The sequence below is a fragment of the Bombus vosnesenskii genome, unplaced genomic scaffold (assembly GCF_011952255.1).
Source record: "Bombus vosnesenskii isolate JDL3184/JDL3185 unplaced genomic scaffold, Bvos_JDL3184-5_v1.1 scf7180000013319, whole genome shotgun sequence".
In the NCBI taxonomy this organism is placed as follows: domain Eukaryota; kingdom Metazoa; phylum Arthropoda; class Insecta; order Hymenoptera; family Apidae; genus Bombus; species Bombus vosnesenskii.
In genome coordinates, this window is record NW_022882964.1 from 605,245 (window position 1) to 619,535 (window position 14,291).

Below are 14,291 nucleotides of genomic sequence, written 5' to 3' on the forward strand. Positions count from 1 at the left end.
TCGTTTTCCTGCGATCGATACGTAGCTAAAATACGTAACATACATATATTCATCCAGATATTTGGATAGTCAAATGCTACGAACGCGTAGCTTTGAACAAATGCGCTATGGCGGAACGGATCTTTGGTGCAGATATTCATATATTCGTTAGCGTAATGTAATTAATGGCCATTTCTGAAATGTTTGAGCTAAATATGTGCATTCAAATATGATACGGTTCTATTTCATACGAATATCAACACATACGTATCTACGTATCTGCGATATGCAACGAAATAATTAGATAGTACGCTACAATCTTTTAGTTTAAAATTGCAAGTGAAAACCGGAGCTATTCGCGCGGTTTAACTTAATTCGCTCGACATTCGCGAACAAAGAGTAATTTATACTTTATTCGTATTTTACATTAAGTTGTCCGTCGCGATACGCTTAAATCCGTTATAAATAGATAACGTCACGAATCACTTTAATAACAAGACGACTCGTAATACATACTCCGGATGCGTCGAATTATCCAAGTGCTCGTTCTTGTCACCGCAAATGGATGCCACTTGCACGTTTTCCGAGCCCTCGTGTACACGTATTATGCTGGTACACGCCTGGCTCAACGAGTCGCGCCAATCTTAATTATTTTTGACAGAACTAGGACAGATTTTAAATTGTCGACATGCTTGAAATAACGCCTTATAATATTGCGCGACGTATACTTTCCACTCTTCCTCCGATAGAAATCTTCGAACGAACAATTTATACTCGTTGTTTTTGCAATTCCAACCATTCTGTTTAACACGCTCGGAACCATAACATGCATTGGCGACCGAACATTAAGATCGAGGCTGTTATTTATGCAAAAGTATTTTCGTAAATATCGCCATCAACGTGAAACCTAGTAAGATAATAATGAAAATCGATCGGTCGTTCGAGAAATTGGCAACTTCTTACATACGGGCAATTTCCTTTTCGCCCTTCGATCGCAAAGAGGGAGGAGGGTATACCTCGTGCCGGATTCGTTACGTTCCTGGCCTTCGTTTACCACCGAGATGTACCGCTGTACAGCGATATAATCCGTAAGAAATTCGACGAAAAGAAAAGGTTTCGTTTCGACGAAGTCAAAACGTTAGAAAATTATAACGACGACGATCCTGTAATCAAACTGTTTTCGCTTTTTGATCCTTGCTTCTCCTCGTAACGATGCAAATTTAATTGCCCTAATTGCTACGCTATTGGAAAGCGAAAAGACGGGGAGAAAAGAATTTTTCCAACGTTGTTGTTCCTATGTCGTCGGTCCCTCGTGAGTTTCAAAGGGCGGATAATCGAAGAAATCGATTTCTTGAAAACTCGAAGCGAATCTGCTTGCATAACATTTTATACGGAGGAATATTAATGCGAACGTATTATACGATGTTCGAACAGAGCTGGAGAAGCGGCCGCAGCCGCAGCCGCCTCGGAGCTCTGAGGAGCTGGAGGATCTGCACAAGCTGCTGCACTTCCCCGAGGAGGTGGCGCTCAGGTTGACGGAGACCGAATACCAGCTGTTCTACCAGATACCACCGGAAGAGTACCTCAGGCACGTGGCACAAGATCAGAACACGAAATCACCTGCCAGGCCACCCCCGTCGCCGAGTCGCAGCTACTGCAATCCCAGCACCACGAACAGCTCGACCCAGACCGAGGAAGAGTCTAACTGGCCTGTTTCCAACTTCTTTTCTTCCGTTCGAACGCTCATCAAACGTTTTAATGAGGTAATTTTTCGAAATATCCTTCGGAAAACTGAACGAAACGTCCAAGCGAAGAAAAGATTTGCGCAGGATCGTTTAAAGAAAGAGGAAACGAGTAAAACGCAGGAGAGAACAGGGAATCGAAAGGAATAGAATTATCAGGATAGGATTAAGACACCGGTTCGTTGAAACAAGATCGTATCGACCGCGTTCGCTGGAATAGAATTATTACGAGTTATTACGCGTCATAGATTTCCCATTCGAAGCTGTTCTCCTTCTTCGTATTCCCTATCGTCGCGTTCACCTTCTCCCGTTACGTATTACGCTTTCGGTTACGTGGACGCGTGGCCTTTCGTTCCGTTGCTACGTTCGAGCGAAAGAAATTTAATTATTTGCGATTCTCGGTGATTCGCCTTCTTTCGGCACGAACGACGACTCTGCCACCGGCCTGCGAACGGCCACCGAGTGTTCGCGTACAATAGCGCGTTAATCGAAGTCGGTAACCGTGAAGCGCTTGCCAATTATTTGTTTAGTTTCATTTATCTAGGTATCGCGATGAGAAAATAGACAGATCGTTGTTATACATACATATATTCGACATAGATATTGTACATAATATATATAGATATACGCTACTGCTCTATCTGTTTATCAAGTGTATTATGAAGATTCTTGAAAACTTTGTAAAAACGTAGAATTCATAATTTACGTCAAACGTAGAATTCCCATTAAGACTAGATGTCCTGTGATTTTGCGAGTCGGCGTGTAAGGAAACGTTCGTAACGAACAAAGTTAACGATCGTATCAAGTACGTTCGGTGACTCGCATAATTATCGATATTTTGGAACTTTAGGTAAACTCATGGGTTACTCACGCGGTCGCAAGTGGCGCAACGTTGGAAGAAAGGCAGGCGGTATTGTCCTGTCTCCTACGAGTAGCTCAGACCTGTTGGAATACCGGAAACTTTAACTCAGCCATGGAAATTGTCGCCGGTCTCAAGTAAGTTATCCGTACATCTCTTGTTCTCTGTTTCTCCTCCTTCGGTTGTGAAACGTAAGTGCATAGTAGACGAATGTAATTAATTAAAGCGTACAACGCGAAACATCGACGATCACGACATTCGCCGAAGCTTCGAAATCAAGTTATGGTCGAAACATAACGCGAGAATTTACGTCGTTTATTTTTCTTTCCAGCTTCGTTTTTCCATTTGATATAAGCTAATTAGCTTAACTTCAAATTTGATTTCACCTAATTCGAAGTCATTTCTGGAAACTTCGTAACGCCGTAACAGCGAGCAAGACGCGTCCAGCTTCGATAAGCCTTCGTATCGATTAACCCCGGTCTATTGAAATAATAGGCGTCCCGAAGGCACCCTATAATCCTTGGTCTTAGCAACTCGAGTAAAATGCTATTTAAACTTACGTTTTAAGCGTTAATCGCTATCCCAGCAGAAAGCTGCTTTAGCTCAAGATTGGCAAAACTTGTCGGTCTCCTCTGGTTCAACGATATCGATTTACAAAGTTTTTAATATTCTCCTTAACCTTTGCTCGATTCGCGAAAACGAGACTCCACTCGCCGTTATATCAAAGATTCTGGCAAAGTTTCGTCGACCTTGGAAAACCTCTTCGGCTAACGTTTCACTCGCGACGATACACGTCCTTTTTGTAAAATTCCCTGGTTCGTCCTTCTTTTCGTAAACTTTGATTCGTCGTTGATAGTCCGCTGTTTCGTTTTTCCACCTTCGAAGATCCTTCCTTCGGTCTTACGCGATGTCGGAATACTTTCGCATATGGCATTCGAACTCGCGCGACTGTAAATGGACTTTCTTCGGATTCTCCTTTCTCGATACTTCTTTCCACTTTATTTTTCTATCGTCTTTGCGTCTACTATTTTGTCTCTTTCCTCGCTTCTGTTCGAAATCAAACGGACTCTTGTCCGATATGTTATTCTTACTTCTCAGTCGGCGTAGATATTGGTATGATGCTTAATCCGCGAATTTATCGTCACGTATAAATCGAAGTTAGGGAAACGTTGAGAAAATCTCATCCTCTCATCCTTAGAAAATGCGTATTCTGCGTGAAAGCAATTATGAGAAGAAACTATATTTGCGTTAAAAAAAATTTGCATATTTTACACGAGGCATATGTATTTTTTAAAGAAAAACAGAGAAGGTTTTATCATTTATAGAAATAAATTTTTGCCATTGTTCGTAGCGAACACGTTTGTAATTATCGTGTACGACCGAAAGCTTTCGGTTATTTCGGAAATGAGAATCGATTCATAACCGGCACGACGATGGTCAGTTCGTTACGTAGACAATAGACGCTATGGTAAAGTGCACGAGACGTTAAAAAAATAAAAGAAGAATGGTACATGTTGTGAAATACGGCGCTTCGTTTAAAAGCTAGTAGCAATAGTAGTGCTTGAGTTTGATGTACAAGAGTACTTGTATATATATGATGCCTCACGGCGAATATTTACAGAACTGTCGTAAAAACAAACACCGTTGAAATCTCATAGACGCTATCTTACGGTTATATTCGTGTTGAAAAATGTAAAATACGAAACGCGTGTGTATATAGCTACGTACAGGTTCGAAGAAACTTTTTAATTAAATTACTTGCTACTAGTTTGCTTTGTTGGTCGAACGAAACGTCAGGACAAAGGTGAGTTATAAGTTAACGAGACGAGGAAAAAATGAAAAAGTATCGTTACATCAGCGACGACATAGCGCAAAGAATTAAATCATTGCCAGATGCACGTAAATTCAGCTACGACTTTCTCCCGTTGTCAAAAATCTCGAGCTTTAATACAAATTTATAACCAAAGGGACAAGCTGCGCCATCGAATCGTGCTCTCGTGGTCGCTTTGAAAGAGCGAATGAAAAAATAAACTAGCTTTTTATTGGCGACATCGTAAAACCACCAACCTTCGTAACCGCGAACGAAAAGAAGATAAAAGCTGCTGCTGCTGCTGCTGCTGCTGCTGCTGCTCGACCATCGTCCTACACACCACCATTGTCCTCGATGCGGTCGTATACTTATAATTTACCTCGCGTTATATGCTCGCACTTGAGTTTTACTTTCGGAAACTATGCGATTAAGCGAATAATTGAAATTTTAGTAGATAGAGCGTCCGCGCTATCGCCGCCTACTACGTCGCGAAACTCGCGCGATACTCGATGAAAACTCTCGAAAGGCGATATCAACGATCGACTATTTCCTCTCTTTTTGTCTGCTTCGTCCGTAGGATGCAACGGAAAACGATCTTCCGTATCTATATATTTATAAACGGATTGTACGTATCTGATTTCAGTTTTATAATGGAACACGAAACGCTTTCTTACAGGTGCCACAAGCTAAAGCCCTTTTGGCAAAGTGTGAACGACCCAGTACCAGTTTTGGAAAATCTATCCTCCGCCCTTTTGTCTCCCGAGTATGAGCTCGCGCTTGCTCGCTCCTTGGCAATGCCAGAGTGTCCAGTGGTGCCGTTCTTTGGAGCTTTTTTGCGGGAATTGCGGGAAGTCATCGCATTCGAGTCCAAGGTAACCCATTAAATTTTATTCCTCTGTAATTACCACAAGCCGCCGAGCAAATTGCTGCTGCCACCATGAAAAGGACGAGAGACGAGGCGGACCTTGAAACTTTTGCATAAAACGTTACGCTAATTCTAACGATAAAGTGGAGTTTCGAAGCCAAGACGGAGCCTCGTTCGGCTCCTATTATATCGCGTCATACGCTGCTACCTTCGCGAATCGAGCTTTGCGCTAACCATCGATTTAAGTCCGATGACCCGTACATATACGTTACTTGCCCTCGCACAGCTTCCGCAAAAATAAGCTCGCTCGTTCTCTTTGCGCGTGGTTGTACGACGAGAAAGAAGGTGTAACTGGTACGCGTTGATCGAAAGGTTCGTGGATTCCTAAGTATCGAAGTTTATCCGAATATCGAAATGTATTACGAACATTTCCAATAAAAATTGCGATATAGATCGGTATACATGGGGATAAAATTTCTAGTTTATTTGTTACTCGCTTCGTCGGATTACAAATTTTCCAACCTAGTGCTTTGTAACAGATATTTCCGTCTCCACGGTATAATTCCTCTATTTCCGTTCTATTTCGAGAACTTACGCAGCAATAAAGATTTCTGGTTACATAATCGAGCTTTGTGCTTCGATTAGAAGAGATAATTGCATATGTGCTGTACGCGTTTCATTTGCTTTCTATTAATAAGTTTCCCCTTGGAAAATTCGGTGAAGGAAGTTTTTCACTCGTATGGATATAAACTAGGATCTCGGCACGATCGGATATTAACGAACCACTTGAGTTTGTTTCGCGTAAACACGGAAACCGAAAGAGCAAAATAGAAAATTCGCGAAAATCTGTCGCGTGTACGACACGGCTGAAACGATGGAGAGATAAAAATAGAAGGAAATAACGAAAATTAGGAGGAATATCGTGGTTCGAAAATTTTGAAGGTTTCGTTTTTCCATCGATTACCTTGACGCCAATTAAACGATCGAGGTCACCGGTGAGTGTCTTTCCTTTAATATCTTTAACATCGGAAATAGGTATCGCCCACAAAATATAAATACCGAAATAGACAACAGAGTGAGCAAATTTTTCATTCGAATGCGTTTTTCCGATATTCGATATCTGACCTACATTTAAAAACACGGAAAGCGCGTTCGCTCGGTAATTGTCGGATTTTGCACTTTATAAAATCTATCGCGTAAGGCACATATGCAATACACGTACGTGCGATTCTGCTTCATATATGATATAAAAAGTAAAATGTCGTAACATTTTTAACGCGAGTAAATAAAGAAAGGATATTGTTATTTTGTAAGGAAATACGAACGTACAATGCGTTTTGATGTGCTTTTAGTATAACGAACGGTACGGTATAAGTTTGGACGACATACCAAAGAATACGATTGCGGTGAACTTTTAGCAAACAATTTCTAGATTTGTACCAGCCAAAGGCTACTCGTCAAAGAAGACCGCTGTCTCGAACAAATCAAATATCTTAAGCCAAATTACGCACAAAGAAAGTACGTGCGAGTAAAAACGTAGTCTGGCCAAAGGAATATTCGACATTGCTATAAGTGATTTTTAAAGGAATTCGTACGCGTGCCCCGATCGAAACTTGACTCGCTCGATGAGAAAATCCGATCTTCGAGTATCTTTCCGACTTATCCTTTTCGTGTGCAACGAAAAAAGGTCTTTAAATCCCAATACATCTCCCCAAACAGATGAGTATCGGCGCAATATCGATTCAGCACCGATCCAATAGCAGTTCCCTATTGGTTCTAGCTCGATTCTGTTCCAATTGAAACTCAGTTCCATCTCAGTTCCGATTCGGTTCTAGATCAAACTGTGTTTCAGCCTAAATCAATTCTAAGCTCGATATCACGCGATATCTGTATTCAGCCAAATTGTATAGTCTTCCGAGGCATTTATCTTCGGATATATCTTTCGGCCATATAATTCCGATACGCGGTAAAACGCTCTGTTCCAAGCGATTTGTGTCGCGTTTCTGAAAGCCGATGATTTCTTAACGATTTTGTCGCATCGAGGTAGATAACGAACGTCGATAGGACGAACGAGGACGCGCGGCGATGTGCCGGATCGGTCACCGTTTTCCTGCCATACTTGTTCGAACGCGTCGAACGACGCAAGTACGCGAAAAGAAAAGAGACGAACTGTGAGATCGGATGATTTCACGGCGAACTTACACGTACGATTTGGCATCTGGCCAAGCAAGTTCCTCGATAAAATCCGTACATCCCCCGACCTCCGCCGAAAGCGTCGAACCATGGAATACGAGCAGCGAACGAGGCCAAAGGTTGCCCGGAGATACCACAGAGCTACTCAAATTACCAACCCTTTCCTTTCGTTTGACCACTTTAAAGCAAGAAACACCGATATGAGCTACTAGCGTCGAAAGCAAAGACCGCGTGCGTGATCGATTCTCCACCGTCTCTTTGCGATATTCCTTGAATTCTCGCTCGACGATTCAACGATGATTATCAGAAAAGAAAGCGAAAGTGCCGGCTGAAGTATCGTAATATCCCGTTCACGCGCGATTTATTTTAACGCGTGATTTAGCTTGTTTCGTTTAAACGTTGGTTTATCGATCTTACCGCGAATAATAATTTTCTATTCGTATTTTACAGCTAGTCTGATCTATCCGTCTACCTGGTTAGCTAACGATCTGTCTCTTTCTATTTCTCTGTCTCTTTACGTAGAATACGGTAAAATTAAATTACAGACAATTAGAATAGGGTGCTTTGTCACATTCATACAGTATCGTATATACGCAATATCGGATTTTCTTTTTATTTGATAATTTATAACACGCTAAAACTAATCGCGAGTTAACGTTAATCACGATATTACGCATAATCGTGAAAATATCGAACGGTTTGAGTTTCGAAATACATCAAAAGCAATAAAACATATTATTATCTACCGATACGTTCTTCTCGTTTAAAACGAAATTGATAATCGATAAAAAAAAAAAGTTATTATCGTTTTCCCCGTTTCGCTTCAATTTGATGCCTGTGAATTGGTTTTTCGCGCTAAAGCTCTCCGATCGTTTATAAATAAAATATGACGGTTACTCCGAAATATAAAATAGTTAATAACAATGATATATATTGGCTGAATGAAATATCGCGAGTTTTGAAGGAATTGGCAGGAGTAACGGCGAGGAATAAAAATAAAAATGCGTCGTTAAACGCATTTCGTTCTCGTGCGGTCAGGTTATTCGGAATCGCTGCATCGAAATCCAGCACGCCTCAACCATAAAGTCTTCGATGTACGAATAATTCTAGCATATAATTGCCGTGCAGCAAAGTATTCATCCGTAACTGCAAATCTACCAGCAAATTGGCTCATAGGCGGTGATAATTCGATCAAGCCGCAAGAAATTCTGCGAACAATCGCGTATGATGTACGATAAACGATTGGACGATTTAAAAATATTCGAATAATCCTTGGAACGCGCGCTAAAAATACTCTTAAAAATACGTTACGAGTGACATATTCGTTAATCATTACTATTTATTTATTAACCGTTACTATACGTTACAGCTGCGTTGTCGACGCGACCGTATTAGTTTAGAACCAATTACGCGCTTCGTATTTTAACCTATTAATTTCGTCTCCGAGTAACCAGTGTCTGTTCGTTCTACTTATCAACGGTGACGCTCAAGGTGCCACGACGTGCATAGATAACTTTTACGTATAAGTAATTTCCGATTAATTCTTATATTTGTAAATAATTGTGTCGTGAATTACATACGTTATAATCGTACTTTACGCTTTCTCGTACGTTGGCAAAGAAAGAAAAAAGTTCGCTGTACGTATTTTAATTGTGTCGGTTCTGAGTGTTAAGCTTACGCGCAAACGATTTATTGCGGAACAAAAGTTAAAGCGAATAGAACGAAACGTTCAACGTAGAATGTTGATTTTTCTAAAGATACGAGTTCCACAAATGAAATTTAGGGAAGAAAATCCACGAATCAACTAGACAGTTACAGTGATATATATCAGTCGTCCTAGAAACAGAAGATTCCAGTTTAAATTTAGATCGAGCAATACGATTAGCAAATTCTTCTCTTTCCGTTCTTCGTTAATTACGTCTTTAAAAGTCTGTCGTTGTATATTTCCGTCTCGACGATTTAACGAACGACATCGAGTTGAACGATACAGTAAGCAATAATAAGCAACGATAATAAACAAATAAGATTTATTTTACACGAACGATCGAACGTAATTTATAGAAAATTTTTAATTGCCTCCGTGGCCCCTATATTTATGTACGACGTATGCGTAATTACGCGATTTTTTAATTAACCGTACAAGTTTCGGTTCCATCGGAATCGTTGAAAGACGAACGAGAACTACCGAATCTTAACTGTGTGTGAGCGTAAACCAATCTTAGGTATCTTGTGTGTCAAAGAACCGTTCAAGGGAAGTCTTACAAACGACCGAGCAATACCAGGGATATTACTTTGACTCTATTGTGGGGCTCTTGGTCCTTTTCGTGAGTTGATTGAAAGGAGGCGACATAACGGTCTTTATACTGTACGGTTTCATTCGTTTGGCGAAAGTATTTGGAAAGCTCAGAGGTTGCTGCGCGATGATCGGAATAACAGAGTAAACGAAAAGATCCAGGAATTTCCGTATTATTATCCATCGATGCTGTTTCTAATTATACGATATAGTTCGATGCTTTAATTCCAGGCATTTTCAAGATCAAATTTAATTATATCTTAATTATCTCAAATTTAATTATATCCAATTATAAATCTCAGAAACGTATCTTTTCGTTATTTTTCCACCGTACTCTTGTGCGATAATTTTCATGGGTCAACGTTGTCACAGATAAAAGGCAAGTTCGCGGAATTCGACGAGTATCGATCGCTTATTCAAATATTTAATATTTGTACGTTTGTGTGCAATGCCCCTTACGTTTTTAATTCGTGCCTTAATTATCGGATTTTGCACAAATATGAAGCTGAATTTCTATTGTGATTGTATCTGTTACGAGGATGAAATAATGGAGAAAGAGAAAAAAGGGAAGAGGGAGGAGGAAACGTATAGCGATAAGGTTAGGGGTTTCTATCGGCCTCCAGCAGCAACGATGGTTGTAGGCCGGCGGAAACTACTTGCTCTTGTCGCTAATGATCGTCGGTTTGAAAGATCCAGAACATGGTTTAGTCTCACGGCTCCTTTGAATATTTTAACAAACGATATTCGCATAATTAAGCGTGACTTGTATCCTACTATTTTTACGTATTTTACTAATGTCTACGCCATCTTTGTCGAACGCCCTAATAACTCAACGATAATTGTTTATTTATAAGAAAATGTAAAGTGAAATTATTATACCGTTATTATATCGCGTCATCTAATTCTGTAATTTCGTATATGTATATCTATACTGTAATTTATTTTCATAAATAAAGTGTTTTGAGAAGATATCACAACTGTGTACGTTTATATGCGTTAAGCACGAGCTATCTATATTTATAGATTTATGCGTATGATTATTTAGAATGGATTTACGCAGCCGATTTATCTTGCATAAGGAATAGAAGCTGTACTTTGGTACATGATAAAAGAAAGAGAGAAAGGAGAGTTAGATAATAAAGTAATAATCGAAGTCACGAGGAAAAATATTCGAATGTGTCATAAATTGATAACTTATTGTCAGGCAACGTTGCCTGACAATATTCGGTAAAAGATCTATATAGAAATATAACAGATAACGCGATTAAACGATAAGCGAAACAGAGGTCTACTATCGTTAATTATAATATCGATAAGGGAAGTAACGCGAGCGATAATTTGCGAGCAAACGATTATAACGATATGCCAGATGATACCGCAAAAATTTCGTACGTTAAGAACTCTACTTACCAGTCGAAATTTATTTTTAGAAGGAACATTATCCAATTAGAGAACTCGATAAAAACCGAGTTTATCCAGGGCATAGTTAATTTTCTACGTGTAATCTTATTGACTACCGTTATATTATTATTTATCCGAGGTAAATTAAGAATTAGAATAAAAAAGTATTTAATTTCTCGTGCTTTGTCGAAATACTGTAAGTTTAAAATAAACAAATACAATATGGATACTTTTGCTATTTTATATACAAACGTTTAACGGGAAAACGTAAAAGTCTTCGTTGTACGTAAAAGGTTTACGCGGTTCTTATTTTGACTTGCATTTTGTAATATATGGTATAAATACGTAAAGATTGTTTACGCGATTGAGTCAACGACGTACATCCATTTTATACAGAGGTATTTTCCATCAACAAAGTTTTATAATAATATACATATGTATAGGAAGAATAATACGATGGATTGATTTCATCATTCCATTTTCCGTCTACGTACAAAGCTTCGTCAAAATGGAAATTTTCGGATTTTACCTGCCAGTGAAATGCACGTGCTCTCGCAGGATTTTCGAATTCAATTTCCTCGGAGACAAAGCTTCGTATTAAAAACTTTTGCCTGACATTTTCCATTTATTTTTGCATACGAAATCACTTCACTTTGTATAATGATACGAGGAAGCACGAAAATGTAAAAATAACAACTGCCTTATGAACGATAACTACGTATTCGCAACCGGTAATTTCGCCGGCGAGACGTTGTTGTACAATAGAAATGTGCAAGGTTACGCGTACGCAAAATTCTACTTTACCAAATTATTGCTTAACCGAGTGATAAACATATTGGCTTTTCGAACAGCTGATCTTACATTTTAGCGTATTGAATTTTAGTGTATGTGTATCGAAGAGAAAAAGCAAATGCCAGCGAGATAGTTTCACTGAAAGGATAAGTAACGAATACGGCGATACGAACGTAACTATATTTGGCCGTCTTAGCCAGCATCCATTACACATTTTATTTCGATTAATTTGAAATTTTTATCTCGAGTAGTGTTATTCGTATTTGTACGAGTTGCTAACTGGGCTCGAATATCACCCTTTTTATAGAACGCTTATTAATAAGTTACAAGCTAACGACGATAATAAATAGCTACTAAAAGCAAAAAAGCCACTAAAGCGATTAAAATTAGTTATAATCCCGTAAAATTAGTAAAACCATTACGAAGAGTATGAAACTCTAATAAATATCTGGAATGTCTTAGAAAAAATACTAAAACGTAGCTTAATGTGTATAACGTGCTAATACCGTACGTAACGTGCACTTAGTTGGTGCTTTTTCCCGTACGTGGTAGATTATGAGAATTTGCGAGAAAAGTAAAAGTTTCGTTATTTTTAACACGCGATGTGATAGATCTGAATAGATATTTTAAATGTCACAGTTTTTGTATGATTTTTAGATAGATAGCTATAATTTTTTAATTTATACGAAAGTAGTTGTTGACACGAGTTCTATAAATTGCAACAATATCTATTTTTCGTGTACCGCTATATTACGTCAAATACTTGAGAATGAACGATTATAAATCGATATCAAATATTAATTCAATTCTCAAACGCTGCGAGCAAACTCATTTATGCCGAATCCTCAGATTTTTACGATCTTAGAGTTCCAAAAAATTGTGAACAAATTCTAGGATACCCGTCGAGGCCTTTGCTACATCATACGGCCGTCCGTTAAATCAAATGTTTGAAACTTTTTTCAATAAAAATAAAAGTTCGGAGAAAAGTCTGTGAAAATTCCCAGCTTCGCTCGAATCGTCAACAACGACCCAGTTCACCTACGGATATACTCTGTTTCGAAAAACTTATTATACGAGATTTTAGAGTTACGAATTCGTCGAATTTTTCGTTGGAGAAATATATAAAATGTTCGGAAAATTTATTATACGATTATTCGAGAACGGGGAAAAATAACAAGGCGAAGATACGGTAACAGGCTAGCGAAGTATAGCTGACGAGATTGTCGGATCTTTCATCGCAGAAATGAAAAAATATGAAAAACGTAATTCGTTTAATTTACGGTGGTTCATAAAGGATATCGGAAATCTTGATACGCTGACTTTATTTCCAAGTACGCGAACGCATCGAGCAATAACTCGTGAAATTAAGTACGTATCGTTTAAAAGATGATAAACCCGACATAACCGACTGCTTCGTATAACCAATAGGCAAGAATTTCTCAAACTCCGTGCAAATACGCCGGTTGCGCGATATTATGATTCGCATACTACATAAATACGAGTGAAACGACTCGATGGCCGCATGTACATAAGGTACATGCATGTACACACGACGAATGCCGAAAGCTCGTAGCACTCTTTGCGTGAAAGTGATTTAGCAAGATTTCGCTGGCGCCGTGCACGAAGCCGTAAAGTGGTTAAAGGCAACGCTGATAATTTCGTCTAACGATAAAAACCTTCCCATTTTACGTTAGAACAATGACTACTGGGGCTCTTTCGATCCGTGTACGGTGGAAATTTCTTTTTTTGTTTTTTGTTATTATTTAATTTGTACTTTACAATTGGTCCAGCTGGACATTCGATCGATTTTTCTAGTTTGATCGCCAAATAAGTTTGACTATTTTATTTCTTCGGTGAGGTCAGCGGGGTGTTTTCTTTTTAGTCTTCTTTCTATGAGAGTACAGTGGAAACGTGCGTATCTTTTGACAGTTGGACGTACCGTCTAATTCGAACCACTGCCATGTTCGTAATGTTCTTTTTCTTAGGTCTAGCGAAATAAAGCTCGGTCACGGCACACTCGCTATTACGAGGACGTAGACCTCTTTCGTGAGCGAGCGATTCTTTTTCCCCGGTGTAGGTAAGAAAAATGACTGAAACGTTTTAGAAAAGACCTTCGGAAGGAGATGGTGACGCGCGTGATCGTGACGTTTAGGTTCGTCTCGAGCTACGACTAATCGTCAGCTATCGAACTCGAGAACAGATTGTGTCGTAATAGATCGTATTAAAGAGAAATAATATTATCGACTCTGACGATAGCAAGAACTAGGATTGGCGGAGATTGTTTCTTACAGGATACAAATATACGAGTAATACAAATTTAATACAAATACTATCGTTGCATTCTCGTAGCTACATTT

At 39.1% G+C, this 14,291-nt stretch overlaps 1 protein-coding gene across 1 annotated transcript in view; it reads left to right on the forward strand.

Moving 5' to 3' along the window:
* The first annotated feature begins 1,413 nt into the window (after positions 1-1,413).
* The window catches only part of LOC117235804 (1-phosphatidylinositol 4,5-bisphosphate phosphodiesterase epsilon-1-like), a 36,870-nt gene continuing 23,992 nt past the window's right edge, over positions 1,414-14,291 (forward strand). Inside the window, exons 1-3 of the mRNA XM_033498152.1 lie at positions 1,414-1,742; positions 2,572-2,717; positions 5,067-5,262. Of these exons, the coding sequence (XP_033354043.1) occupies positions 2,695-2,717; positions 5,067-5,262 (219 nt within the window). The 5' untranslated portion in view covers positions 1,414-1,742; positions 2,572-2,694. The remainder of the gene's footprint in view (positions 1,743-2,571; positions 2,718-5,066; positions 5,263-14,291) is intronic.